The sequence below is a fragment of the Primulina tabacum genome, chromosome 2 (assembly GCF_025594145.1).
Source record: "Primulina tabacum isolate GXHZ01 chromosome 2, ASM2559414v2, whole genome shotgun sequence".
NCBI lineage: Eukaryota > Viridiplantae > Streptophyta > Magnoliopsida > Lamiales > Gesneriaceae > Primulina > Primulina tabacum.
Genome location: NC_134551.1, coordinates 36,604,633 through 36,631,831, shown reverse-complemented (window position 1 = coordinate 36,631,831; position 27,199 = coordinate 36,604,633). Strand labels below are relative to the sequence as shown.

At 38.9% G+C, this 27,199-nt stretch overlaps 3 protein-coding genes across 4 annotated transcripts; all 3 read right to left on the bottom strand.

The window, feature by feature from the left end:
• Positions 1-222: 222 nt before the first annotated feature.
• Positions 223-21,186, bottom strand: LOC142531786 (EH domain-containing protein 1). Of its 2 annotated transcripts, XM_075638053.1 has the most exons (16): positions 4,603-4,837; positions 4,447-4,526; positions 4,052-4,120; positions 3,913-3,970; positions 3,730-3,785; positions 3,596-3,635; positions 3,455-3,519; positions 2,794-2,907; positions 2,530-2,632; positions 2,395-2,444; positions 1,939-2,067; positions 1,596-1,847; positions 1,441-1,520; positions 898-1,024; positions 646-789; positions 223-565 (listed from the first exon to the last, which is right to left on the bottom strand). In XM_075638053.1, the coding sequence occupies exons 1-16, from the start codon at positions 4,685-4,687 to the stop codon at positions 380-382; spliced, it is 1,638 nt and encodes a 545-aa protein (XP_075494168.1). In that variant the 5' UTR covers positions 4,688-4,837; the 3' UTR covers positions 223-379. The 2 variants fall into 2 exon arrangements, with proteins under 2 accessions (XP_075494168.1, XP_075494161.1); XM_075638046.1 differs by lacking the exons at positions 3,913-3,970; positions 4,052-4,120; positions 4,447-4,526; positions 4,603-4,837 and adding an exon at positions 21,181-21,186 and having other exon boundaries at positions 3,730-3,791.
• Positions 21,187-23,377: 2,191 nt separating this feature from the next.
• On the bottom strand, positions 23,378-24,193 carry LOC142537656 (uncharacterized). Its single transcript, XM_075643153.1, has one exon. The coding sequence runs from the start codon at positions 24,191-24,193 to the stop codon at positions 23,378-23,380; it is 816 nt and encodes a 271-aa protein (XP_075499268.1).
• Positions 24,194-25,090: 897 nt separating this feature from the next.
• On the bottom strand, positions 25,091-26,718 carry LOC142531776 (uncharacterized). Its single transcript, XM_075638033.1, has 4 exons — positions 26,075-26,718; positions 25,799-25,968; positions 25,387-25,696; positions 25,091-25,271 (listed from the first exon to the last, which is right to left on the bottom strand). The coding sequence occupies exons 1-4, from the start codon at positions 26,112-26,114 to the stop codon at positions 25,132-25,134; spliced, it is 660 nt and encodes a 219-aa protein (XP_075494148.1). The 5' UTR covers positions 26,115-26,718; the 3' UTR covers positions 25,091-25,131.
• Positions 26,719-27,199: the final 481 nt, after the last annotated feature.

Below are 27,199 nucleotides of genomic sequence, written 5' to 3'. Positions count from 1 at the left end.
CATGGACTTAGATAGTCTGTTTGGCTTTATTATTGGCAAAAACTTGTGTAATACGATCTCACGGGTCGTATTTTGTTAAACGGATCTCTTATTTAGATCATCCATGAAAAAATATTACTTTTTATGCTAAAAGTAATATTTTTTATTGTGAGTATCGATAGATTTGACCCGTTTCACAAATAAAGATTCGCGAAACTGTCTCACAAGATACCTATTCTTGGTAAAAAAAGTACAATATATTAATTTCTGGACTTCTTCAATTTCCAAGTCGTCTCAAACAACAGATTTTGATTCAACATAAAATACAGATGAATGTACACACTGATAAGTATACATATAATACTCCACCATTCAAAAGCACTGTAAAATAGTCGACTCTCTAATCGTAAGGGTTGCGGAAGTTCTTCAAAAGATCGGGGATATCATATCCAAGCATCTGGTCCACCGATTGAATCATTTTAGGTTTCAACTTCTCGAACTTGTCTAGACTATAGCCGCTCAAAACATCTCTAAAGTGTTCGACATTAGGGAAATCCCCGGGTGGGAGATGATGTTCCCTTTGGACCTGAAATTTCGACAGGAAGACAATTAGCCAAGATTCATGCTCGTGGAATGTATCATGCAGAGAGAGGAAAGAATATGAACCTTAGCAAATTCATCAGATAGATTATCAATGAGTCTCTGTTGTGTCTTGGCTTTGCCCATCATTGCAGGCATTTCTTTTCTTAGATGACTGATGATGTAAGCGTGTATCTTAGCAGCCCTAGCACGTTTTACGAATTCGTTTATCTGCACAAAATAAAGAAAACATATACATATCTCGTCCCATGTATCCATACAGAATGCAAATGACACAGATCGAAAAACAACTACTACAGAAGATGGTATCAGACTCACACGTCGATCACAAGCCTTCTTTGGTATGTCTTTCAAGTCGGTAAGAAGGTCATCCTGTTCTTTTTCGAAAAGAACTTTGCCAATTGGACCAGCAGCAGCCTCGTTTATAGGCTTGTCATTGAAAGAACTGGAAAGATGGGAAGACAATAAAATTCAGGGGATTGTGAAAATAAAACCCACCAGATAAACAAACGACTCCAGGTACAAAATATATTCAAATAGTGGAAGACATAATTAGCAAACGGAATGGTGGAGCAAGAGGGTGACAGAGATGTTATTTTTGGACTACGAAAATATGATGACACCATGCATCAAATTTTTAAAATTTTAATTTTGCCCCCTACGAAGAACTACCTCCGCTACTAAGCAAATGTTAGTCCCATTTCTCTCAAATCCTCCATAGATCTTTTCTTTCACGTGTGATGAGTTAAAAAAATGATTATGGTATAATATTCCATGAGCCAAATACATTTAAGGTAATACAAATCAAATACATTTAAGGTATTACAAATCAATACATAAATACAAAAGCAGAGAACTTGCCCAATATAAACACGCACAACCTCAGGAGTATTTAGAACTTTCCCAAGAGACCACATCAACGCTCCATATACCCGCATAAGCTGCAATTAGAGGTCAAGTTTAACATGAACTCATGGAGTGAATATTATTTATAAAAAAAATTTGCAAACTCATACTTGCTGAGTATCAACTTGGTCAGCCTTGTTCAAAACCACACGTATTTTGTCATCTTGGCCTCGTAAAGATCCAATGACTCGTTTGAATTCATCACTTATATCGAGTTTGTGAGGATCGAATAAAAGCAGGATTAGATCGCACTTTGCAGCAAACCAAGATGTTACACCAGTAAAGTCGTAGCTTCTCTGAGTCCGTTGCTTCTCTCCAGATAAAACTCCTGGAGTATCCACAAATGTAATGTGCTCCAGCAGCTTTTAACATTCGAACAAATCATTAAACGAAAGCGCGCTCACACTTTTCTCCTATAGTTGGAAGTTTTTTGTAATAAAGTTTGTAACTCACAGGATGAGGCATTTGTGAACACTCAAACTTCGATAAAAATGATGTTCCAAAAGTTGTCAAGCCGCTGAAAGGCATATCAGCTTGAACAGCAATTGTGTTCCCCGGAATACTTCTCTCATCAGGTCCGTTCTGTACGTAAAAGTGTTGCTAAATAAACACTAATGAACATGAAGATATGTTTACCAGCATAAATTGAAAAAACACATAAGATCATGCCTGATGTAAAAAAGACAGGTTCTACTAAGCAATAATGCTCCAAATGAAGGACAACAATAACTGATGCACCAAAATAATCATGCAAAGACAACGAAAATGGGCATTTGGGTGCATCAAGTTAAGCTGTGGCATATATAAACCAGTGAGCCAATTGAATAGAACATAATGAGTAAGTGCATACTGATGTCAGACAGAACCATATTAAACACCCTGTGTGGAAAGAAGATAATAAAAACTTACCATGACGACAACAAATCTATCAGTTGTGGGCTCTGGCCCAATGTGAGCTCCTGTGAAAAAAATAAAATTAATGAAAAAGAAATTCAGGTAATTAAAAAAATCAGATGACTTACAGCCCAGGGAGTCGTTAATTACCTGGATAGCTAGTTCTGAGCAAATGTTTTATAAAAGTTGTTTTCCCTGTCGAGTACTGGCCCAGAAGCATCACCATCGGTTTAGCATCAAAGTCACTATTTGTCTCCCATCATACAACACAATATCAGAAGAATCATGATCAATCAATCACAAATACCCTTTTGTCACAAGATGAACAATCAGCATTATCCAAAACGAAATTAGCTGAATATAGCAGCCATTTCCGTTCACACAACTGGAAATGTAAGAAAATGGGATATTTACCAGCAAGGGAGAAACGAAATCATTAAACTGATAAGTGACTTCCAGGGGCTTCAGCTTCTGAACATAGAGCTTCTTCAAGCCATCAATTATTGAAGTGACAGAACTGAAAGATACCTAATACCACCAGGAGAAAAGCAAGCATAATCAACAACCAAAAGAAATAAATTAATAATAAAAGAGATAAACCTATATCTTGCAATACCAACAAAAAAAAATGATGAAAAGACACGGACTAACAACAGTGAGGGAAAATACACATTCATGGACAAAATGACAATTAATTAAGATTTTATACGGACTAACGGACCAATGATATTTAATTCATAGCCTATCTTAAATTAGTTTAGACTTTTAAAGAAAATGAAGAGCATAATCAACAAGTATAAAGCTTGGGATATGAACACCTTATTCCTCATTCCCATACAATAGTCACAACACCGAAACACGGCCTTGTATATTAGTGTAGATAATACAGAAAATGAAGCTGTAATGTGGAAAAAAGCCCATCCAGATGCTTAATTATTGGAATATAAGGAAAAGGTTACGGGATTGACAAACAAAAGGATGGATTGCATTGAAAGAATACCACATGATGAAAAAAATTTGTGGAGACTGACAAACTAAACAGAAGGTTTTGGGTATTCACACAACGTGGAGTTACCTTCTTGGCAGATTTTGAAGTCGAAAACCAACTAGCTGATGGTGAAGACTGCACTGCTGGAATACCTGAATTGTTGCAAGGTTAAGTCTCAAAAGTATAACTACCTATCTTCAACAATAAATATATCAACCATCTTCTTACCATTCTGTTCAGGTTCACTTTTAGGAGGATGCTTCATTGTCTGCATAAAATAAAAAGCATGTTCTCCAATAGTATATACATGCTACTGAAAGTTAAAACAGCAAGTCAATATAGAAAATTTGTTGCTAACTTACAGCAATGGCTACGTCCAGACCCTCCATAGCCGGAGGATGCAAGTTTTCAAAGTCAACTGCAGGTTATTAGCTTGTTACAATCTTTTAAAGTCTAACACAACAAGAAATTTATAGAAATTAAAGTCATTGCCAAATGACCATACTCAAAAAGAGAAAAGCATCTTATTTATTGGGGCGGCTTACCTGCAGCATTTAAAACATCACTGGAGAGAGTATGCCCAGCTTGTGCCAACGAGACTAACTGCAAATTCAAAAATAAAGAGAGTGAGCATCACTTCATTCACCACAATTGCCAAGTAACATGCAGGAAAAAAATCAGAACCTGCATAGCCGTCACAAATTCTTTAAATCCAAGAAATCCTTGCCTTTTTGAATCAGCAATAGCCCACACCTAAAGATAAAAATCATAAAACTAAATGAAACCACTTTAACCCAGTTCTCAAGAACAACAATTGGACAAATATTCATATGCGTTACAAAAGCCATTCTAATTTGGGTGCGTCAAGTTCCTCATCACAACGTCAGACTTATCTTCGAAATTTTATTAAGTTATCCTCAGAACATAACTTATTTCAAAAGAAAATAATAACAGGTAGAGAGAAATCTAGATGAGGGAAACGCAGATTAATGTATTGACACGTTATAATCATTGAAAAACAAGAATCAGAACATAATAATAGCAATAAAACGACAAAAAAGGGGGAAATCGAACACAACCAGCTTAAGATCTTGACGAGACAAATTGGACAAGGAAAAGAACTTGGTAGCATCAGCTCCCGTGAGACGCCCATCTCCATCTGATCACAACATAAAATGCCTCTCATTTCATCCGAAATGAGCTCGAAATATCGAATTCAAAATCGATACCGGTACCTGAATCAGCCAAAGAAAACCACTGTTGGTAGATTTTCTGGTGCTCCATGGAACACCGAGTAATCGGGGCAGAATCGATCTCCATATTAGAATGTTAATACCCTCGAAAATGAGCGCCTTCGGGGTTCTCTTTCAAATTAAATTTGAATCCCCCAATCTTGCCCATTTTGCCGACGCCGTCCGCCAAAATGATGTCGTTTTTGAACGACGTCTTCTATTTCGTTCAAGTTCGAATATGTATTTTATTATTATTTACCATTACATCACAATTCACATAGTATGATGAATCCCATCAAACATTGGCACGTGTCTTTGTATAGTAAACGTGCAATAATAGCCATTAAAGGTAGAATATACTTTGAATTGAATGCACTTACATCAAATAATATATTTATTTTAAACGCACGCAAGCTATAAATGGATTAATCATGCGGATATTTTTGCAATACACACATTATATGTTATGATTATACATATGGGATTACAATTTAAAAAAAAACAAAACAAATACAAAATAAGATCTTTTAATATTACAATCAACAATCTCTCCTTAATTGTATTTTTTATAATAAATAAAAATCGAACCAATGACTTTGTTCTTACATCAATTGTAAGATCGAGTGCTTTCCGTTTTCACCAAAATTTGTAGCTTATGATGATAGTTTAACTCAAATCTTTTAAATCTTACGGCAGCTAAGATACGATATTTTGATTGTTCTACTCACAGAAACAATTACTGCACTTAACAAAATTTTATCATTAGTCATTTAACAACTCAAGAAAATTACAAGGCTAAGAACTGAAAATGCACCCATGATCAACCACTCGTATTACATTCTCGATCACTCTTCAAGAAGCAAGATTACAGCAAGTGAAAAGGGAAACACGACTTGAAAGAATAAAAAACCAATCTCCCCTCTAAATTAATTTCAATTTTCTACTCAATCGTTCCTTTACCTATGTTATTTCTGTATTATACATAGCATGCCTTCCCCTCTGGGATCACAAACCGGCAGTAGATTTCACGAACAAATTGAACAACAGATTGTGAAACTTCCGTTTCCACAGGGTAAACGTGATGAGGGTGAGTGTTGTGTGTATCAGAATGTAGGTGTTGTACGTAGGTGTTGTAACACCCACGACAACATGCAGCGGAAATTATAGTTTAACACATTAACACACAACTGGAATGACAAACGATACGAGAGACGAGATATAAATTATGCACAAGTATAAAATACTTGCGCGGTGCCTCAGGGCAAAATAATTCACTAGAAAAACTTGTAAATTTACAACAAAAACCAATACTAGTGAAAGAATAATACAACTCCCTAATTAAGGCGAGTAAAAACCAATTGCATCCTAAGCCTTTAACAAAACCGTATAACCAATATACAAAGGATGCAACAACTGAGAAATGAAAAGTCTTCGAAAATTAACACATTAATTAAAACAGTGATTAGGTGTTTTCTTCAAATGTTGTCAGTACTTCACAGCAACACTTTAACAAATGCACGAGATTGCTGCGATATCAAAAGGATTCTCAGTAAAAATTCGTCTCTCCGAAATTGTTATGCTTCATATCGTCTATCTTTTTTCTTCTCCTTTGAGTCCTATTTAACATAGAAAAAAAAATAATTTCATTAGGAAACAAACTCTTTTTAAAACAAGGATAATATCTTAAAGATATTGTGATATCATATCTTAAAGATATTATGAGTCATATCAAATATAGTCTTATATCAAATATTAAATTTACACGAGATCATATCATCAATTTCGAGATTATTCTCATGTCTAGAAAGGCAAAATATTAAAGATAAAAAAGGAAAATATATCAATGAATAAAATTCCTTTCAATCTCCCCCTTTTTGCCTTTCTGGACAAAACAATCCAAAAATGGTTATACGGCTCAGCTCCCCCTAAGTTAGCAAATTAGTGACTCAGCCAACTTTAGTTGACTCCCCCTAAATTCTACCGTTAAGCCTCCCCTGATAACAAATACAGTTAACACAAGTGTTATATGTTAGATGTTGCAACATTCAGATCATAAAATCGAAACAGTTCATTAATCAGGAGAAACAAATATCAGAGAGAATAAAAGAACAACTAAAATACTAAAACCATCAAGAGAAAAAAACTCAAAATCTCATTATCCTTCATTACTGCCATCATCATCAGCATCAGCCATTTTTGTTCCACTGGTTCCAGCTATATCTGTATCTACTCCCCCTTTTTGTCCAGAAGGGACACCTTCATCCAGCAGAAGCTCATAATCAGCCACTTGATTTTCATAATGTTCAATGGTCTTCTTGGCATTTTCAATCTGTTGTCGACCATAGGCAATCTGAGCTTAAATGTAGGAGATAGATAGTGTGACATAACCAGTAGGAGGGACATCTGTAGGAGGCGGTGTAGCAGTCTCAGGCACAGGCTCAGATGTTGTATCATAAGTGTTTCCAACATCCGGATCAACACTAGAATGCAGCCAAGGCAGATCGATCTTTCTGTTGCCTTTGAAATAAGCAGGAGAAATCTTCAGAGATTCTCCGACAGGGCAGTGATCTTCATCAATATCCCTAATGAAACCTTGAGATTCCAAGATTTCATATATAATGGCCCGAAAATTCGTGTTTGAAAATTTGCGAAAAAATTAAAAATTTTCTTTTTCAAATAATTAAAATGCCTCATTCATGAAATAAACTGATAAATCAAGTTTAATGTTCAAAATAGCAGCGGAAGAAATTATTGCTCACAAAATAACAAGTTAAAGTAATCCAACAACTGATAAAAATGTTTTAGCATAAAAATGGAAAATGCTGTAAATGAGGTCCTCGGGTTCCACTACTGCAGACCCAAGCTAGCTCACTGGTCCCCGCCCTCGGTCCCGACCTCATCAGTACCTACAACAATCAAGTCTACTGAGTCTAAAGACTCAGCATGCATATATTTTAAATAACGAGTAAATAATTTAATAAAATTGCATAGGAGTAAAAATATCATGTCATGAGGCATAATGTGAAAATAACTTGTCATGAGCAATTATAATACGTGCATAACTGACTGAAAATCATAAGTGAAATGTTTACTCAATCGAGCCCTGTCATAAAATACATGTCATAAATTTTCGGTTGAGATTATGTTCTACGCAAGTGGCCTCTGTACTGAACTGAACTGAACTGACCGGTAACTGGCGACCGGGTGAAGTAATGAACGTCTGATCAGACTAATGCCACACTATACTGGGTGGAACGGAACTGAACTGACCGGTAACTAGCAACCGATGATACAATGATCCCATGATAGTGAAATGACCAAAAGCAATATCACATAAATCTCAAAAATGAATATTTTATATTTTTATGCAGGTAATATAATTAAATGGCATAACGAAATATCCTGTATTATTTTACCATATGGGTTGGATCGTTCCCAGGCTCGCTGCGACCTAAATTTATCATGAAAAATATGCAAATGATTTTCTTGACCAAACTTTGTAATTGAATCCAAAAACGAGACAATTACGCCCAACGACTTCGTATTTAATCATGACTCCGTGCCAACCCGAACCAGTACCGAACCATCATTTAGTCATGATTAAAATACACTTAAAATGATGAAATAATGCTCCTAAAATGGTAAGGGCCGAAATTTTGATGAATGGAGGCCAAAACATGAAACGCTCTTTCGAGAGTCAATTTGGCACATCGCACCGTAATTTCTCGTACGACCTCTAAAATGATCCATATCATGAATGGCCAAAAACATGACCTTCCTAACTCGATGAGGCACTGTCCAGTCCAAGGCCATAGGCTAAAAGCCAACAAAGAACTCGAACATGCCACTGAACCAACGCACCACTTGTTGTCCACAAAATACAGCAGCTGTGTCTTTGCTTCCTTGTGTCGTTTTCGAGACTACCGGCCATTGGGGCTTGAACCACCGACCAGAGGCTCTTACCAACATCCTAGGTAATGATTTGAACCATAGCTAAGGGCCCTTGGCCAGCCACAATTCGCACCACACCCGAAATCAACCGAAAAGTCCCACCCGAGAGCACCCTTGCGTGCGTGTGGTGTTTTGCTTCGTTTGCTGTCTTGTGTCGTTCTAGTGGCCATTTGATTGACCATGGCACGATCTAGACATCAAGAGATAGGGTGTGAACCGTGGCTAAGGGCCAGAGGCCAACCAAGATCCACACCACTCCCTAAAATCGAACAACACATGAATAAGGGGAAGGGGCCGAAAATCTGTTCTTGTTTCTTTTTGATTTGAAAACCGATTCACCATGGAACAAGCCTCAAAAGGGCGACTTAGTCACGTCTTAGACATGATAGGGAAGCATTCTAACCATGGATATAGACCCCTAGGGCAGCCAAGATCAGAAACTCCCTCCCTTGACAGCAACTATACAAATCGAGACTCAAAGGGACACATTTGGGGTGTTGCTGTCACATGCGAGTTTCCAGCGTCTATGGGACTGAAAGAATGGACCAACATGGTCTTGACACACCCTAGTGTATGTCTACGAGCATCCTTGGAATCCTGGAATCGAACCAATACCTGAAACAATGAAAACAATCCAACCCGTGAAGCATGAAATGGAAAGGAAATCGTGCAGAATTTATTTCTTGTTCTTGTTGCTGAAAATTTCGGTTTTCTCCTTCATGATTGATGTACACATGATGTTTTAAAATATTAATATGACTTGATTGAAGAGTCAATAAAAACATATACATGCCTTGGTTCGTTTTGAAAAGAAAACGAATGAAACGACGACGCGGCACGGAGGAGGCGGAGTGATCTTCCTTCTACTCAATTATTTTCTCTCTTAATCTAGCTATGAGGCTCACATTTTTTTACACTGAATAGCTCTCAAATTTTCGGTGATGGGGGAGAGGAAATGATGGTTAGGATAGTGAGGGGAGTTCCAATAATAAAGGGATTCAAATGGCATGACCAAGTCTTGCTCCTTTTTGAATTTTGAAATGGTTTAATATCAAAGTAATTGTTGGAGAGGGATGACCGATTCTACATGCTAAACTAGGCTAGGATATTGATCTAATATTAATTAATGGGGTTTAATAGATGAAAGGATTATCATGTTAAGAAATGACAAGGAATGGGTCAAAGGTGTGAGTTGTCAAAGAAATGTTGTAACTCCAAGGGGGTGGCCGAAATTTGATCTAATAAATGGAGGGAAAATATTGTTTAGTTAGTAAATTTTAAATCTTTAGAGCCTTACCTATCCTTTAAATAATTTAGGGATTTAACACTTTAATTATGGAACCTAAATGAACTTATTTCCTACTTACCTCAAGTTACTTAAATAATTCCTTAAACCTCCTTTTAACTTAAATTAACTTATTAGCTAGCTAAAATAAACTCTGGGAATGATTTCTTAAATCTTAAATTTTATCTCAAAACTCCAACTCCAGTCCGGCCTCACTGAATTAACTGAAAAGATAAAAATTTAAACTACTGCATAAAGTAATTAAATTTAAAGAAAAGCATTTAAATATTAATGCAATAAAATCATTTTAATTTAAAATACTAGAATTATGCATGGCTTATACGTAGTCTAATTTACGGGTTCTACAACTCTCCCCCCCTTAAAAGAAATTTCGTCCTCGAAATTAAAACTTACCGAATAACTCGGGGTACCGACTCCTCATCTCTGGGTCAGACTCCCACGTTGCTTCCTCCTCTGAATGGTTGAGCCATTTGACTTTCACTCGCTTAACTAGCTTGTTCCGAAGCTTCTTCTCCTATCTGTCTAAGATTTGCACTGGTCTCTCGTCATAAGACAGGTTCGGAGTAAGCTGTAGCGGCCCAAAGTTCAAGACATGCGAAGGATTCGCCATGTACTTCCTCAGCATGGAGACGTGGAACACATTGTGTACTCCGGCCAGATTCGTCGGAAGAGCCACACTGATAAGCTAGCGTCCCAACTCTGTCGAGGATCTCAAATGGTCCAATGAATCTCGGACTGAGCTTTCCTTTCTTTCCGAACCGCATGACACCCTTCATAGGTGCTACCTTCACGAAAACATGGTCGCCAACGGCAAACTCTAGATCTCTCCTCCTCTGATCTGCATAGCTCTTCTGTCGGCTCTGAGCAGTCCTCATCCTATCCCAGATCTTGACTACTACATCGGCAGCATGCTGAATAATCTCCGGACCCAACTCTGATCTCTCCCCTACTTCATCCCAATGAACAGGAGATCTACACTTGCGGCCATATAGTGCTTCATACGGAGCCATACCAATAGATGACTGGAAGCTGTTGTTATAGGTGAACACTACCAATGGCAAGTTCGACTCCCAACTCCCGGAGAAATCAATAACACAAGCACGGAGAAGATCCTCTAAAACTACGGCGACCAACTCTAAATCATGGGTAGGGTAGTTCTTCTCATGGGTTTTCAACTGTCGAGAAGCATACGCTATCAACTTCCCATGCTGCATCAAGACTGCGCCCAAACCGAGCCTCGAAGCATTGGTATACAGAACAAACTCACCGGGCCCTAACGGCATGGCCAAAACTTGTGCTGAGATAAGAGCTTGCTTCAAAGTATCGAAGCTCTTCTGACACTCCTCGCTCCACACAAATTTAGCATTCTTCTTGGTCAATGATGTGAGTGGAACGGCAATAGAGGAGAATCCCTTAATGAACTTCCGATAATATCCTACTAGCCCAAGAAAACTGCGGATCTCTGATGCATTCTGTGGTACAACCCAATCTCTGACTGCGGCAATTTTCGCTGGGTCTACCTCAATACCACTGCTAGAAACAATGTTGCCTAAGAACGCCACCTTCTCTAACCAAAATTCGCACTTACTGAACTTTGCGAATAACTTGTGCTTCTGCAAGGTCTGCAGCACTGTGGTCAGATGTCTGCTGTGATCCTCCTGATTCTTCGAGTAGACGAGAATGTCGTCTATGAATACTATCACAAACTGGTCAAGATACGGCTGAAATACGCGATTCATGAGATCCATGAAGATCGCTGGCGCATTCGTCAGACCGAACGGCATCACAAGGAACTCATAGTGGCCATAACGAGTCCTGAAGGCAGTCTGGGAAACATCAGCATCTCTCACCCTCAACTGGTGATAACCGGAACGCAGATCTATCTTGGAGAATACCGAAGCTCCCTGCAACTGGTCAAACAAATCCTCGATCCTCGGGTGTGGGTACTTGTTTTTCACTGTAACCCTGTTCAACTCCCGATAGTCAATACAAGGCCTCATAGAGCCATTCTTCTTCTTCACAAATAAGACTGGCGCACCCCATGGTGAAGAACTCGGGCGAATGAACTCCTTGTCAAGAAGTTCCTGAATCTGCTTCTTAAGCTCTGCCATCTCTGTCGGTGCTAGTCGGTACGGTGCTTTGGAGATCGGGGCCGTACCTGGCATAAGCTCGATAGAAAACTCCACCTCTCTCTCGGGTGGCATACCAGAAACGTCCTCAGGAAAAACGTCTAAGAAGTTTCTAACAATCGGAACATCTGCGGCTGATTGACTGGGCGCCTCGGGGACAGATATAAAAGTTGCTAAAAACGCCCGACACCCTCTATGCATGAGCTTCTTAGCCTTGACATAAGGAATAATGCGCGGTAAAGGAAAGTACCTGTCCGGCTCGAATAAGAACTGCGTCATTCCAGGCGGTCGGACTAGAACAGATCTCCGCTGGAAGTCAATCAAAACTCTGTTCCGCAATAGCCAGTCCATCCCTAGGATGATGTCAAACTCTGGCATCGGCAACACGATCAGATCCGCATAAACGAGGTTGCCATGGAGCTCAAGATCTATGTCTCGGATCACATTGGTAGCTGCCATCTCCTCACCAGAAGGCAATACTACTGAATAGGCTACATCTAGCCCAACGGTCTTGACCTTGAGGAAATTAGCAAAGACCTCCGAAATAAATGAGTGAGTGGCCCCTGAATCTATCAAGGCCTTCGTAGCGGAACCAGATATAAATATTCTCCCTGAAAGGTTGGAATACTAAACTGAACCCAATAATCACAAGAACTAACTTATAAACAAGCAAAGGTCAAAGTTCTTCTAACTTAAATTTCCAAAATAATACTGAGTAGAGCATGCAATCCTACTGCAATTCTATGTTCAAAAATCTTAACCCAAAACATTAAATCCCAAATGTAAACTTAAAGCTTAAAGGTACCTGTCATAAGCATGGTCTCCGGGTTTGTCTCTATCGCATGCAGGGCAAAAACTCTGCCTTGGGTAGGCAGATTCCTCTGAGGGCACTGCAGAAGTAAGTGGTCTTGACTACCACACTTATAACACTTTCCTGAACCAAACATTCATGCTCCAGGATGGCGGCGTGAGCACTTAGGGCAAACTGGGTGCTCAAAAGTCCTCGGGGCTGAGCATCCCCGCTGCTGCTACTGCTGCTGACCTCTGTTTCTAGGCGGCTCGTGAAAAGGCCTCTTGTTCTGCTGCTGATGCTGCTGAGGAGGAGGGCGGTGTGGTACCTGGACTAGGCGCTTGCCCTGGTGGTCTCTCTCGATATCACGCTGATCCTGTTCTGCGGCTAGAGCTTTGGAGACAGCGACCTCATAAGTAGTAGGGTCAGACACCCTAACATCACGGCGCAAGATCGGCCATAGACCCACCAAGAAATGCATCAACTTGGCTTTAGCATCATTCGTGATCAGGGGCACAAAATGACAACCCCTCTCAAACTTACGGATGAACTCCGTAACAGTCAGATCTCCATGTCTCAGGCTCATGAACTCAGTGGTCAACCTGGTGCGCACTTCCTCAGTAAAATATTTGGAGTAGAATACCTCCGTGAAGCGTGTCCAGCTCAGCGTAGCCAAGTTCAGGGCTACTGACGCTTCTTCCCACCATAAGCGGGCATCTCCTCCGAATAAGTAGGTGACACATCGGACTCTGTCTGCATCTCCAAGCTCCATGAACTCGAAGATAAACTCGAGGGACTTGATCCAGCCCTCGGCAATCATGGGGTCCGTCGTCCCTGAAAACTCCTTAGGACGCATCTTCATGAATCTCTCATAGACAGCCTCGGGCCCTGTCGGCCTGGTCACCACAGCATGGTTCCCCGCAAAAACTGTGCGAAGAACTGAGTCATCCCAGCTAGCATCTAGGCATTCATGTCAGGTGGAGGGGGTGGTGGAGGTGGTAAGTCTCTCTCCTGCCTCTGCTCCTCCCTGTCCTCTTGGCGAGGCTCATCATTTCTAGTGCGCTAGAGAATACGTCTAGGGGGCATACTGTTCCATACATAACCCATACATAACCAACATGCATAATTCCATAATTTATTTAAATTTAAATACTGAACCATAAAAATCTGGACGTAAAATAATTCATGAAAACATGATGTTAATTATTTCATGCTTTGAATAAAATGCGTAAATGTAAAACTTACATACCGAAGACGTGACTTCATGAGCTTCTCGTGGTTAGTAGTAGTACAACCCTTTACAGAACCATTGCTCTGATACCAGCTATAATGGCCCGAAAATTCGTGTTTGAAAATTTGCGAAAAAATTAAAAATTTTCTTTTTAAAATAATTAAAATGCCTCATTCACGAAATAAACTGATAAATCAAGTTTAATGTTCAAAATAGCAGCGGAAGAAATCATTGCTCACAAAATAACAAGTTAAATTAATCCAACAACTAATAAAAATGTTTGAGCATAAAAATGGCAAATGCTGTAAATGAGGTCCTCGGGTTCCACTACTGCCGACCCAAGCTAGCTCACTGGTCCCCGCCCTCGGTCCCGACCTCATCAGTACCTACAACAATCAAGTCTAGTGAGTCTAAAGACTCAGCATTCATATATTGTAAATAACGAGTAAATAATATAATAAAGTTGCATGGGAGTAAAAATATCATGTCATGAGGCATAATGTGAAAATAACTTATCATGAGCAATTATAATACCTGCATAACTGACTGAAAATCATAAGTGAAATGTTTGCTCAATCGAGCCCTGTCATAAAATACATGTCATAAATTTTCGGTTGAGATTATGTTCTACGCAAGTGGCCTCTGCACTGAACTGAACTGAACTGACCGGTAACTAGCGACCGGGTGAAGTAATGAACGTCTGATCAGACTAATGCCACAGTATACTGGGTGGAACGGTACTGAACTGACCGGTAACTGGCGACCGAATGATACAATGATCCCATGATAGTGAAATAGCCAAAAGCAATATCGCATAAATCTCAAAAATGAATATTTTATATTTTTATGCACGTAATATAATTAAATGGCATAATGAAATATCCTGTATTATTTTATCACATGGATTGGATTTTTCCCAGGCTCTCTGCGACTTAAATTTATCATGAAAAATATGCAAATGATTTTCTTAACCAAGCTTTGTAATTGAATCCAAAAACGAGACAATTACGCCCAACGACTTCGTATTTAATCATGACTCCCTGCCAACCCGAACCAATACCGAAACATCATTTAGTCATGATTAAAATACACTTAAAATGATGAAATAGTGCTCCTAAAATGGTAAGGGCCGAAATTTTGGTGAATGGAGGCCAAAACATGAAACGCTCTTTCGAGAGTCAATTTGGCACATCGCACCGTAATTTCTTGTACGACCTCTAAAATGATCCGAATCACGAACGGCCAAAAACATGACCTTCCTAACTTGATGAGGCACTATCAAGTCCAAGACCATAGGCTAAAAGCCAACCAAGAACTCGAACGAGCCACTAAACCAACGCACCACTTGCTGTCCACAAAATACAGCAGCTGTGTCTTTGCTTCCTTGTGTCGTTTTCGAGACTACCGGCCATTGAGGCTTGAACCACCGACCAGAGGCTCTTACCAACATCCTAGGTAATGATTTGAACTATGGCTAAGGGCACTAGGCCAGCCACAATTCGCACCACACCCGAAACCAACCGAAAAGTCCCACCCGAGAGCACCCTTGCGTGCGTGTGGTGTTTTGCTTCGTTTGCTGTCTCGTGTCGTTCTAGTGGCCATTTGATTGACCATGGCACAATCTAGACATCAAGAGATAGGGTGTGAACCGTGGCTAAGGGCCAGAGGCCAACCAAGATCCACACCACTCCCTAAAATCGAACAACACATGAATAAGGGGAAGGGGCCGAAAATCTGTTCTTGTTTCTTTTTGATTTGAAAACCGATTCACCATGGACCAAGCCTCAAAAGGGCGACTTGGTCACGTCTTAGACATGATAGGGAAGCATTCTAACCATGGATATAGACCCCTAGGGCAGCCAAGATCAGAAACTCCCTCCCTTGACAGCAACTATACAAATCGAGACTCAAAGGGACACATTTGGGGTGTTGCTGTCACATGCGAGTTTCCAGCGTCTATGGGACTGAAAGAATGGACCAACATGGTCTTGACACACCCTAGTGTATGTCTACGAGCAGCCTTGGAATCCTGGAATCGAACCAATACCTGAAACAATGAAAACAATCCAACCCATGAAGCATGAAATGGAAAGGAAATCGTGCAGAATTTATTTCTTGTTCTTGTTGCTGAAAATTTCGGTTTTCTCCTTCATGATTGATGTACACATGATGTTTTAAAATATTAATATGACTTGATTGAAGAGTCAATAAAAACATATACATGCCTTGGTTCGTTTTGAAAAGAAAACGAATGAAACGACGACGCGGCACGGAGGAGGCGGAGTGATCTTCCTTCTACTCAATTATTTTCTCTCTTAATCTAGCTATGAGGCTCACGTTTTTTTACACTGAATAGCTCTCAAATTTTCGGTGATGGGGGAGAGGAAATGATGGTTAGGAGAGTGAGGGGAGTTCCAATAATAAAGGGATTCAAATGGCATGACCAAGTCTTGCTCCTTTTTGAATTTTGAAATGGTTTGATATCAAAGTAATTGTTGGAGAGGGATGACCGATTCTACATGCTAAACTAGGCTAGGATATTGATCTAATATTAATTAATGGAGTTTAATAGATGAAAGGATTATCATGTTAAGAAATGACAAGGAATGGGTCAAAGGGGTGAATTGTCAAAGAAATGTTGTAACTCCAAGGGGGTGGCCGAAATTTGATCTAATAAATGGAGGGAAAATATTGTTTAGTTAGTAAATTTTAAATCTTTAGAGCCTTACCTATCCTTTAAATAATTTAGGGACTTAACACTTTAATTATGGAACCTAAATGAACTTATTTCCTACTTACCTCAAGTTACTTAAATAATTCCTTAAACCTCCTTTTAACTTAAATTAACTTATTACCTAGCTAAAATAAACTCTGGGAATGATTTCTTAAATCTTAAATTTTATCTCAAAACTCCAACTCCAGTCCGGCCTCACTGAATTAACTGAAAAGATAAAAATTTAAACTACTGCATAAAATAATTAACTTTAAAGAAAAGCATTTAAATACTCATGCAATAAAATCTTTTTAATTTAAAATACTAGAATTATGCATGGCTTATACGTAGTTTAATTTACGGGTTCTACACCATAAATCAGTGCAGGGTAAGGCAGCTTGGTTTTCTTGAAGTCTCCTTCAGCGTATTGCAATGCTGTCTTGAACACCAGCTTCCCAAAGTTAAAGGCACGTCCAGTACCAATAGAAAACAACACCAGGGCCTGAGATCTAGTCACAGTAGTAGAATTGGTTGACGGTGTCCAATTCCCAATTGAGGTCTTGTGCAGCACAGAGAAAAAAGAAGTGAGATTGGCAGCACTCAACTTCTTGGGATGGTCAGGGAACACTTTGATCAGGCCTCCAGTGAGCACAGAGGTTACAACATTTATGTCCAGGTTCTCTTCAACTTCCTCAACATCAGGAGTGTTGTAGAATGCATTGATCACAGAAGATGAGAACTTGTAGATACAATCACGAACAAACACTCTCCCATACTTCATCGATTCCTCATCTCCAACACTGACCAGGAGATTGCAGTAGAAATTTGTTTCTTGGCAGCATTTTCTTCTTTAAGTTGAGCAAGAAACTCGGCCAGAGATTGTTCATCATCTTCAGGCTCAGCAGGAAATTTTTCTTCTGTAATATTTTGTGGATCTGTAACGGGGTTTTGCTCTTGAACCTCAGAAGTAGAACTGGGTTCTTTTGCAGCAACAGTTGGTTTGGGGCGAGCCACCAACTCAAAATCATCATCATCGGAGTCATCTCCAGATGAGAAATCAGGATCCAGAAGATTTGAGGAGGTAGATGCCCGAGGCTTCTTGGTTGGAACAAAGTCAGGATCGAACCATGCTTGTCTCTTTGACCTTCGGCGCATAGGAGCAGGAAGAAAGGCTTTATTCAGGGCTTCAAAATCAGGTGGATTCTCAATGTTGATCTCATTCCCAGGTTCACCAGGGGCGATTACTTCCAGCGGAGTTGGTTCTTCTGGCATACCCACAATTTCCAGGCCCCCAACATTGGCTTCGGCGGTGGGTGTTGTGTCATGTGACTCTCTATGCATGCTCGCAGCCATTTCACTCCTAATGTCATGAGGATCAAAGCCAGCCATCTGCGAAATCAAGAATAAAGGAAGTAGAGTAGTTCGAAGAACACAGAAAATTGCGAAGAACAGAGATAATTTGCGCAGAAAAAGAATAGTGAGGGAAGGAGAAATTTTAAAATGTGAGGAAGATTAATAAACGGTAAAGTTAATCATAATTCATTCCTAATCATTTAAGTACAACCCTCCAACGGTAACATTCTGTTGAGCCGCAGCTTCAGCACATTTCCAAATCAATTTTTACTTTCACCCAACGGTAACTTTCTGAAACAGTGCAATCATAATTTCAAGACATCAGTCAGGATAAAACACCACGTCGAATTAACCCCACAAACAGTTAGAGATCAAGATATTTCAAAATTAAGTTTGTTAGGGTTTTCTTCGTATTTCATGAATTAAAATCTGATAGCCCACTGGACTTGATGAATTCACATAACATCAGAATGAATGACTTAAATTTATGCCTAAAATATGATCAAAAATGAAATACGCAAGCATGTGATCAAACTGTGATATGTCTATACTTGGGTGTTGGCAACACTCACAATTTGGACTCAAACTTTCTTGAAAATTTTTAATTCAGACATGGTAGCTCCCACTCTAGAAGAACGGTCTTCATAGGACTCCTCTAGGTAGCTTTTTCCATCTGTATTTTGACTTAGAAGTGGTAGCTCCACCACTAGAAGAACGGTTTTCATTGGACTCCTCTAGGTAGCTTTTTCCATTTTCTTCTAAACATTTTTTTTGTTCTATTTTTCTCCTCTTTTCTGTTTTTCACCTTGTTGCTCAATATTTTTCCAAGTCATTTTCCATATTGGACAAGATCATTTGATACACGAACATCCTCAACTACTTAATGACTTAGATTGAGCATAATCCACACTTTAGAAAATTTTAAGAGAAAGTTTGATTCTCAACTGAGAGCACACCATTCAGTATCCTTCACTTGTACAGGCTTCACACAAAACAGGATGAATACAATATTTCTAGCATCCTAAAATAAAATGCACATGCATGCTGAGTGTTGTAACACCCAGGACAACATCCGTGAGTGATCATTGTGCACACAAGCTGAGAGACTTCCTAAGATTGGAAAATATCTCAAAATCCAATGGTTTTGTAAAAATATCAGCCAGTTGGTTCTCAGTTCCAAAAAATTCCATTCGAATTGTACCCTTCTCAACCAAATCTCGAATAAAATGATGTCTTATGTCTATGTGTTTTGTTCGAGAGTGTTGTACTGGATTTTTTGAAATATCAATTGCACTTGAATTGTCACAGTATACAATTAAGGTGTCACTGTTGAAACCATAATCTTTAATCATTTGATTCATCCACAAAAGTAATGAGCAGCAACTGGCAGCTGCAACATATTCAGATTCAGCAGTGGACAGAGACACACAATTTTGCTTTCTACTATACCATGACACCAAATTGTTACCAAGATAAAAACATCCACCAGTGGTACTCTTCCTATCATCTAGGTTTCCAGCCCAGTCAGCATCACTAAAACCCACTAAATTGGTGTTTGTTTCTTTGATGTACCACAAACCTAAGTCAACTGTCCCAGCTATATATCTCAAAATTCTTTTGACAGCTTTTAAATGAGTGACTTTAGGATCAGCCTGATACCTGGCACACAAACATACACTAAACATGATGTTGGGACGACTTGCACTCAAGTAAAGAAGACTGCCTATGATGCTGCGATACTGGGTGTTGTCAACACCTGCGGCAACATCGTCTTTAGACAATTTTTCAGTCGACCCCATTGGAGTTTTCATGTGTTTAGTGTTCTCGGCAGAAAATTTCTTTACCAAATTCTTAGCATACTTGGATTGACACAGAAAAATACCATCATGCATTTGTTTAATTTGCAATCCAAGAAAGAAACTTAATTCTCCTACCATGCTCATTTCAAATGTGGTAGACATGCATTTAATAAAATTATCAACATGCTTTTGAGAAGATGCACCAAAAATGATGTCATCCACATAAATTTGACACACAAGAATATCATGTTTCGACTTTTGAATAAAAAGGGTTTTATCAATCTCACCTCATTTGAAGCCTAAGTCAAGCAGATATTCAGTAAGCCTACCATACCATGCTCGTGGAGCTTGTTTTAGTCCATAAAGTGCCTTCTTCAACTTGTAGACATGGTCCGGGTGGTGTGGATCTTCAAATCCTTTAGGTTGGATTACATAAGCTTCCTCATTCAAAATGCCGTTCAAGAATGCACTTTTCACATCCATTTGATATAGTTTTATGTCCATGTGACAAGCAATGGCAAGTAAAAGTCGGACTGATTCAATTCGGGCAACAGGGGCAAATGTCTCATCAAAATCAATCCCTTCAATTTGTGTATACCCCTAAGCAACTAGCCTTGCTTTATTTCTCACAACAATTCCAGATTCATCAGTTTTGTTCTTAAAAATCCATTTAGTACCAATAACATTCACATTATCAGGTCTAGGAACCAAATCTAGTACATCATTCCTAACAAATTGTTCAAGTTCCTCATGCATCGCATTGACCCAAAATTCATCTTTTAAGGCTTCATTTATATTTTTGGGTTAAATGAGTGAAACAAAACAAGAATGACTTACTTGAGAGTACACGGAAGTCATGCATACTAGACCAATCATTTTTCGATAATCTACTTTCTCTTTTTTTCTAGTTTGCATTCCTTCAAATTCTCCTCCAATGATCTGAGATGATGGATGATTTTTCTGAAACTTACTGGGAATATCAATCCCTTCATTGGTTACATCATCATCATTTACAGCTTCCTCTCCAGGTTCATCATTTGATTCTGCCAGTGCAGGTGTTGTCTCAGGTGTTACAACACCGGGTACAACATCTGTGTTAGGCAGTGTCTCACTTATGTTCAGTAGCCCATCACATCATCCTCGATTGTTTTTCCTGTTAGATCTGCAAGATCATCAAAAACAACGTTAATAGATTCCATAATCGTTCTTGTTCTAAGATTATACATGCGATATGCACGACTATTGGATGAATAACCAAGGAATAAACACTTATCACTTTTTGAATCAAACTTTGCAAGATGGTCTCGGTCATTTAAAACATAACATACACACCCAAAAACATGAAAGTACTTTAGGTTTGGCCTTTTTCCCATGATAATTTCATAGGATGTCATAGTAGAACCACTCCTTAGGTACACACGATTTGAAATATGACATGTTGTGTTTAAGGCCTCGGCCCAAAATCATTTTGAAATATTCTTTGAACTCAACATGACCCTAGCCATTTCTTGCAATGTTCTATTCTTCTTTTCGGCTATTCCATTTTTTTGAGGGGTCTTAGGGGCAGAAAATTCATGAGTTATCCCCCTCTTTTCACAGAATGATGTAAAGTGTGAATTTTCAAGTTCCTTACCATGGTTGGTACTTATTTTACCAACCCTCAAATCATGTAGATTAGTAATCTTAGCATGTAATTTTTTAAAAGCAGCAAATGTGTCAGATTTTTCTCTAAGAAAACTTACCCATGTAAAACGAGAGAAATCATCCACACAAACACATGAATACTTCTTACCTCCAAGGCTTTCCACTTCCATTGGACCCATAAGATCCATGTGCACAAATTCAAGACACCGTGTTGTCCCAAATTGTTGCAACACTTGATGGGGAACACGTGTTTGCTTGCCCTTTTGGCATGCACCACAAACATAAGGAATTCCAGAGGATAAATTTGGCATACCTCTCACAGCATCGTACTTACCAAGGTTTTTTAATGTCTTGAAGTTTGCATGACCCAGTTTTTGATGCCACAAGTTTAATTCACTTACCTTTGAATGATTGCACACAAGGTCCTCTCCAAGTTGATAACAGTTGTCAGCAGACCTTGTACATATCAAAATACAAGTATTAGTGTCATCAAAAACTTCACAATTGTCTTTATCAAACTTAACATGTAAACCATCATCACAAAGTTAACTTATGCTTATTAAGTTTGAGTTAAGTCCCTCGACATGAAACACATTGTGTAGGTTAGGTAATCCATCAACATTCAAGGTCCCTTTGCCAGCAATTCTTCCTTTAGCACCACCACCATACGTCACATGACCACTCCTCAGTTCAACATAGTCAATCAAATGGTCTTTAGAACCTGTCATGTGGCGTGAACAGCCACTATCAAAGTACCATATTCGTGCAAGGTTAGTCTTTAACGAAGTATAGATAACAGAACATTGAATATTAGCCTTTGGCACCCAAACCCTTTTTACCGATGGTTTCCTATTGGCAGTGTTGCGCCGGGTGTTGTACAATACCTGAGGCAACACCTGTTCAGATTCTCATTTCTTGTAGTCATCTCTCAGTTTAAAACAATAGGGTTTGATATGTCCATGTCTAAAACAATAGTGGCAGATAAAGTGGCGTTTCCTGGACTTGGACTTCTTGGTAGATTTTTGCCTTTTTGATGAGGCACCTTTTTCAGTGTGTGTAGCATTAGAGACTTCAGCACTTTCTTTGACAAAGATAGTTGGTTTTCTTTAAGTATTGGAAGGTTCTCTAGTTTTAGACAGGTTATTCGTATAACCAAGTCCAGCTTTGTCATTCTTTCCAATCATCAAGAGTGAATCAAGTTTGGATGAACTTGAATTAAGCATAGCAAGAATTTGAGTTGCTTCTCCAAGCTCCTCCTTGACTTTGCATAATTCCAGATCTTTCTTACTTAAGATTACTTCAAGTCGTGATACTTGTGACTTCAGCTCAGTATTCTCTTTGGAGAGAATTGCATTCACTTTATTTCTTTTGATCCAGTCTTCATACAATTCTTCATACATTGTCTGCACACTTTCCAGAGTGACTTCATCATCATCAACTTCTTGGGTTTCAGACTGACTTGATTCACCAAGGGTTGTAGAATTAAGACACACTGAATTTGAAGAGATGTTGCGACCAGGTATTGCAACACCTGTGGCAACACCCAAGGGATTGATTTGCATTAAACGTTTCTCCTTGATCACAGCAGACAACGATGTGTGATTTTCAGATTCATTTGATCCTTGATCATCATCAGACTCTTCATCACTCAAGGTGACAGCCATGCCTTTGTTTCTCCGAAGTCGATTGGCACACTCATTGGCATAGTGTCCAAAACCAGAACACTCTCTACATTGTACTGAATCCAGGTTTCTAACATTTGATTGAATTTGCAATTCATTCCTTGGTCGAAATTGTCCTTTCATAGGAGTAAACTTTTGAGCTTTTGCAGAACTGGTGATATTGGGCAACACGGATTTTTGTCAAATATTCTTCTTCTCTTTCATTTTCTTCAAGTAATCACCAAATTTCTTAGTAATTAGAGAGATAGAATCTTCACCTAAATCAGACTCATTCACCTCTTTAGATATTTGAAGAATTTCATCATAAGAGTCGGTTGAAACTTCAAGGGCTATTGTCTTTCCTTTATCCTTCTTTTGTAAATCAAGATTCATCTCAAACGTTCTGAGAGAACTCATTAATTCATCCAGGTTGATTGTTGAAGTGTCTTTTGATTCTTCAATTGCACAAACTTTGACATTAAATCTCTCAGGAAGAGATCTTAAAACTTTGTTCACCAATCTTTCATTGGACATGAGATCTCCAAGACTGTGAGCTTCATTAGACAGTTGTCTCAAACGGCTATCACACTCAAGAATAGACTCCTTGTCCTCCATTCTCAAGTTTTCAAATTTTGATGCCACCATCCTTAGTCTAGTTTTGCGCACACTCTCGGATCCTTCACAATGTCTCTGGAGTATATCCCAAGATTTTTTGGCACAGACACAATTGGTGATTAGATTGAACATCCTTGTGTCAACAGACGAAAATATATCAGTGAGAGCCTTGGAATTAAAATTTGAAGTTTGCACTTCATCGATTGTCCATGTACTTTCAGGTTTGAGCTGAGTGTCTCCATCAGCATCCTCAATCTTTGGTGGACTCCAACCATCAAGTACACGTTGCCAAGCTCTTTCTTCAATGGATTTAATAAAAACCCTCATTTTTACTTTCCACAATGCATAGTTTGATCCATCCAACACGGGGGGTCTAAAAACAGTGTTTGTTGATGCTTCCATAATCAATTTTTTTTATTTTACCTGTGAAAACAAAACAAAACAGGATCTCACTTAGTAGCGTCAAGTGGAGGCTCTGATACCAATTGAAAGTTCCGTTTCCACAGGGTAAACGTGATGAGGGTGAGTGTTGTGTGTATCAGAATGTAGGTGTTGTACGTAGGTGTTGTAACACCCACGACAACATGCAGCGAAAATTATAGTTTAACACATCAACACACAACTGGAATGACAAACGATATGAGAGACGAGATATAAATTATGCACAAGTATAAAATACTTGCGCGGTGCCTCAGGGCAAAATAATTCACTAGAAAAAATTGTAAGTTTACAACAAAAACCAATACTAGTGAAAGAATAATACAACTCCCTAATTAAGGCGAGTAAAAACCAATTGCATCCTAAGCCTCTAACAAAACCGTATAACCAATATACAGAGGATGCAACAACTGAGAAATGAAAAGTCTTCAAAAATTAACACACTAATTAAAACAGTGATTAGGTGTTGTCTTCAGATGTTGTCAGTACTTCACAGCAACACTTTAACAAATGCACGAGATTGCTGCGATATCAAAAGGATTCCCAGTAAAAATTCGTCTCTCCGAAATTGTTATGCTCTATATCGTCTATCTTTTTTCTTCTCCTTTGAGTCCTATTTAACATAGAAAAAAAACAATTTCATTAGGAAACAAACTCTTTTTAAAACAATGATAATATCTTAAAGATATTGTGATATCATATTTTAAAGATATTATGAGTCATATCAAATATAGTCTTATATCAAATATTAAATTTACACGAGATCATATAATCAATTTCGAGATTATTCTCATGTCTAGAAAGGCAAAATATTAAAGATAAAAAAGGAAAATATATCAAGGAATAAAATTCCTTTCAGATTGTACGATGGATCTCTGAGTTAATGTTCGATGGGCAGTCTTTCAAGAAATGCCGACGGTTTTTCCAAGCAGCCAGAGTACCAAGGATAACTCTATCCCAAATATGGTGTGCAGCGAAGTTCTATCCAGCATGAACCCATATAATACTGTAATTCCCGCCCCATTGTTCTCGAAGTACGTTATTGTGCGGCAAAATTTGACTGTTATCTTCATGTCACATGCTTTAGCGCCATATTTGTATTGAAACTAGCAAGTATTTTGAGTAAAGAAGATGCGAGAAAGAACGGCAAAACTTACCAAGAGCTTGTCTTTTCTGAAACGAGATTGTGCTGTAGACATATGATGGAACGAATTTAGAGTTATCCAATTCATCTTCTTCATCACCGACGTCATCAAAATCAGACGATCCTTCAGAACTTGCTGTGAAAATTTGTTCATCAGCATCCCGAGTAACGGGAATCTCGTTTTCAGCTGTCTCAAATGAGTCGATGGTAGCACACACATGCCACTTTGCTGCAAGGCACGTCACAGATTGTGCCTTATGGGTAATTCTGGTTGCACTCCGTAATAAAATCATGAGCCCCGCTAAAAGGCTAACCGAGCAAAGCTGTGCACAAATGCAAAGTTAAGTAAAAGCCATTGAAGGAAAAAAACATTAGATGATTCAAGCTTTATGCTCAAAAATAGTTTAACAGATGGTGATTCATACTGCAAGTTCTCCAGATTTGAAAATGTTGACGTCAGCACCTGGCCGCAAGGTAATGAGAAGAGAGGCAAATTGACTAGCGGTGATAAACATCAATGCCCACAATATGAACACCCTGTACCGATGGCTTATAATCCGTAAATGTCTTCTAATCCGAAGGTGTTCTCTTAGAACTGATTCAACATCAGAATCTGCATTAAAGACCTGAGCAAAATCTTGGAGACGGAGAATTTGAAGGTAGCAGATCAGACGGAAGAGAACGCAGATGAGGAAAAATACCACGGTTCGGTAAAACCATGAGCATAATTCTAGGATACATGCAACGGTGTTGCTCACAATGACATTGCCCAAGAATGGAATACGTGTTCCACCCGAACTAAACCACCATATCTTATATACGCTCTTGGCAGCAAAACAGGGAAGCACAAAGAAAAATAAGAGCTTCAATGATCTCTACGGCCTGCTGTGGAGGCTATCGCAATCGCCGCAGGCTAGGACGAAATGCGAGAGGGCGGGAACCAGGATCGCGAACACCAAGAACATGAGCCACGAGAGGCACGCGGTCCACGGGTTGGATTGATCGGCGCACAGCCATCTCAGCCAGGTTCTGAAGCCGTGCAGTTCGTCCGGTGCGTGCGACGCGCATCGCACGAACGCGCCCTGTTCTTGTTACGATCAAGCAATGCCGCTCTTACTTCCTCCATTTTATTGGACCCCTGTTTTTCGCGATTTATGGGCGTGATTGGAATCTGTTTCTTGGTTCGATTTAAGGGTTATATGTGGAAGGGAGACAAATTCGTATGAAATCCAAGATTCATGTGATGGGTGCAGACCGGGAGTGCTTGCTTGAGTTGGATTTTGTACGTGGGCGAGGAGCCAATAGGAGAGTGTATAGTGTGGGGATACGAAATGAATCCGATTGCTTGCTTATGATGGACAAATCGAATGTGATATATTCAATTACGGATTTTTTTACTAGATTTAACCAAAAAAAAAATCGGCAGAAAACTCTAACTACGTCCATTCAATTGGTTTGAAAATTGTTTCAAATAATTTATTTTGAATTTCCAAATGTTGGGATCTGTAAGGCGTACATTCCAGGGGAAATCAATGTCCAATCTAGACTAACAATCTTCTCCCAATTAATTTGAATTTGCTACGTGTTAGTATGATAATTTTTTGTCGGTCTATGATATTTAGGTAAGTTAATCTGATTTATTATGTAGAATCCGATAAATCAGACTACGTATAAGCCATGCATAATTACAATTATTTAAATTGAAATGATTTTCATGCATGTTAAATTGAAATGATTTTCATACATGCATGAGTGTTTAATTCATTTTAAAATTTGTTAAGTCATGATCATTTATTTTAAATCGCAGAAATTTAGTTTTATCTTTT

Bases quoted from the DNA above. Each gene is read 5' to 3' on its own strand.
- LOC142531776 (XM_075638033.1), bottom strand. From the start codon at position 26,114: ATGTATCCTAGAATTATGCTCATGGTTTTACCGAACCGTG. The intron at 25,697-25,798 runs GTATGAATCACC...ATTTGTGCACAG, and splicing joins TCAAATCTGGAGAACTTGCA to CTTTGCTCGGTTAGCCTTTT. The intron at 25,272-25,386 runs GTAAGTTTTGCC...TTTGCCGCACAA, and splicing joins TCAGAAAAGACAAGCTCTTG to TAACGTACTTCGAGAACAAT.
- LOC142531786 (XM_075638053.1), bottom strand. From the start codon at position 4,687: ATGGAGATCGATTCTGCCCCGATTACTCGGTGTTCCATGGAGCACCAG. The intron at 2,445-2,529 runs GTAATTAACGAC...TTTTTTTCACAG, and splicing joins GCTCAGAACTAGCTATCCAG to GAGCTCACATTGGGCCAGAG. The intron at 1,848-1,938 runs GTGAGTTACAAA...GAATGTTAAAAG, and splicing joins GTTCACAAATGCCTCATCCT to CTGCTGGAGCACATTACATT.
- LOC142537656 (XM_075643153.1), bottom strand. From the start codon at position 24,193: ATGGAAGCATCAACAAACACTGTTTTTAGACCCCCCGTGTTGGATGGA.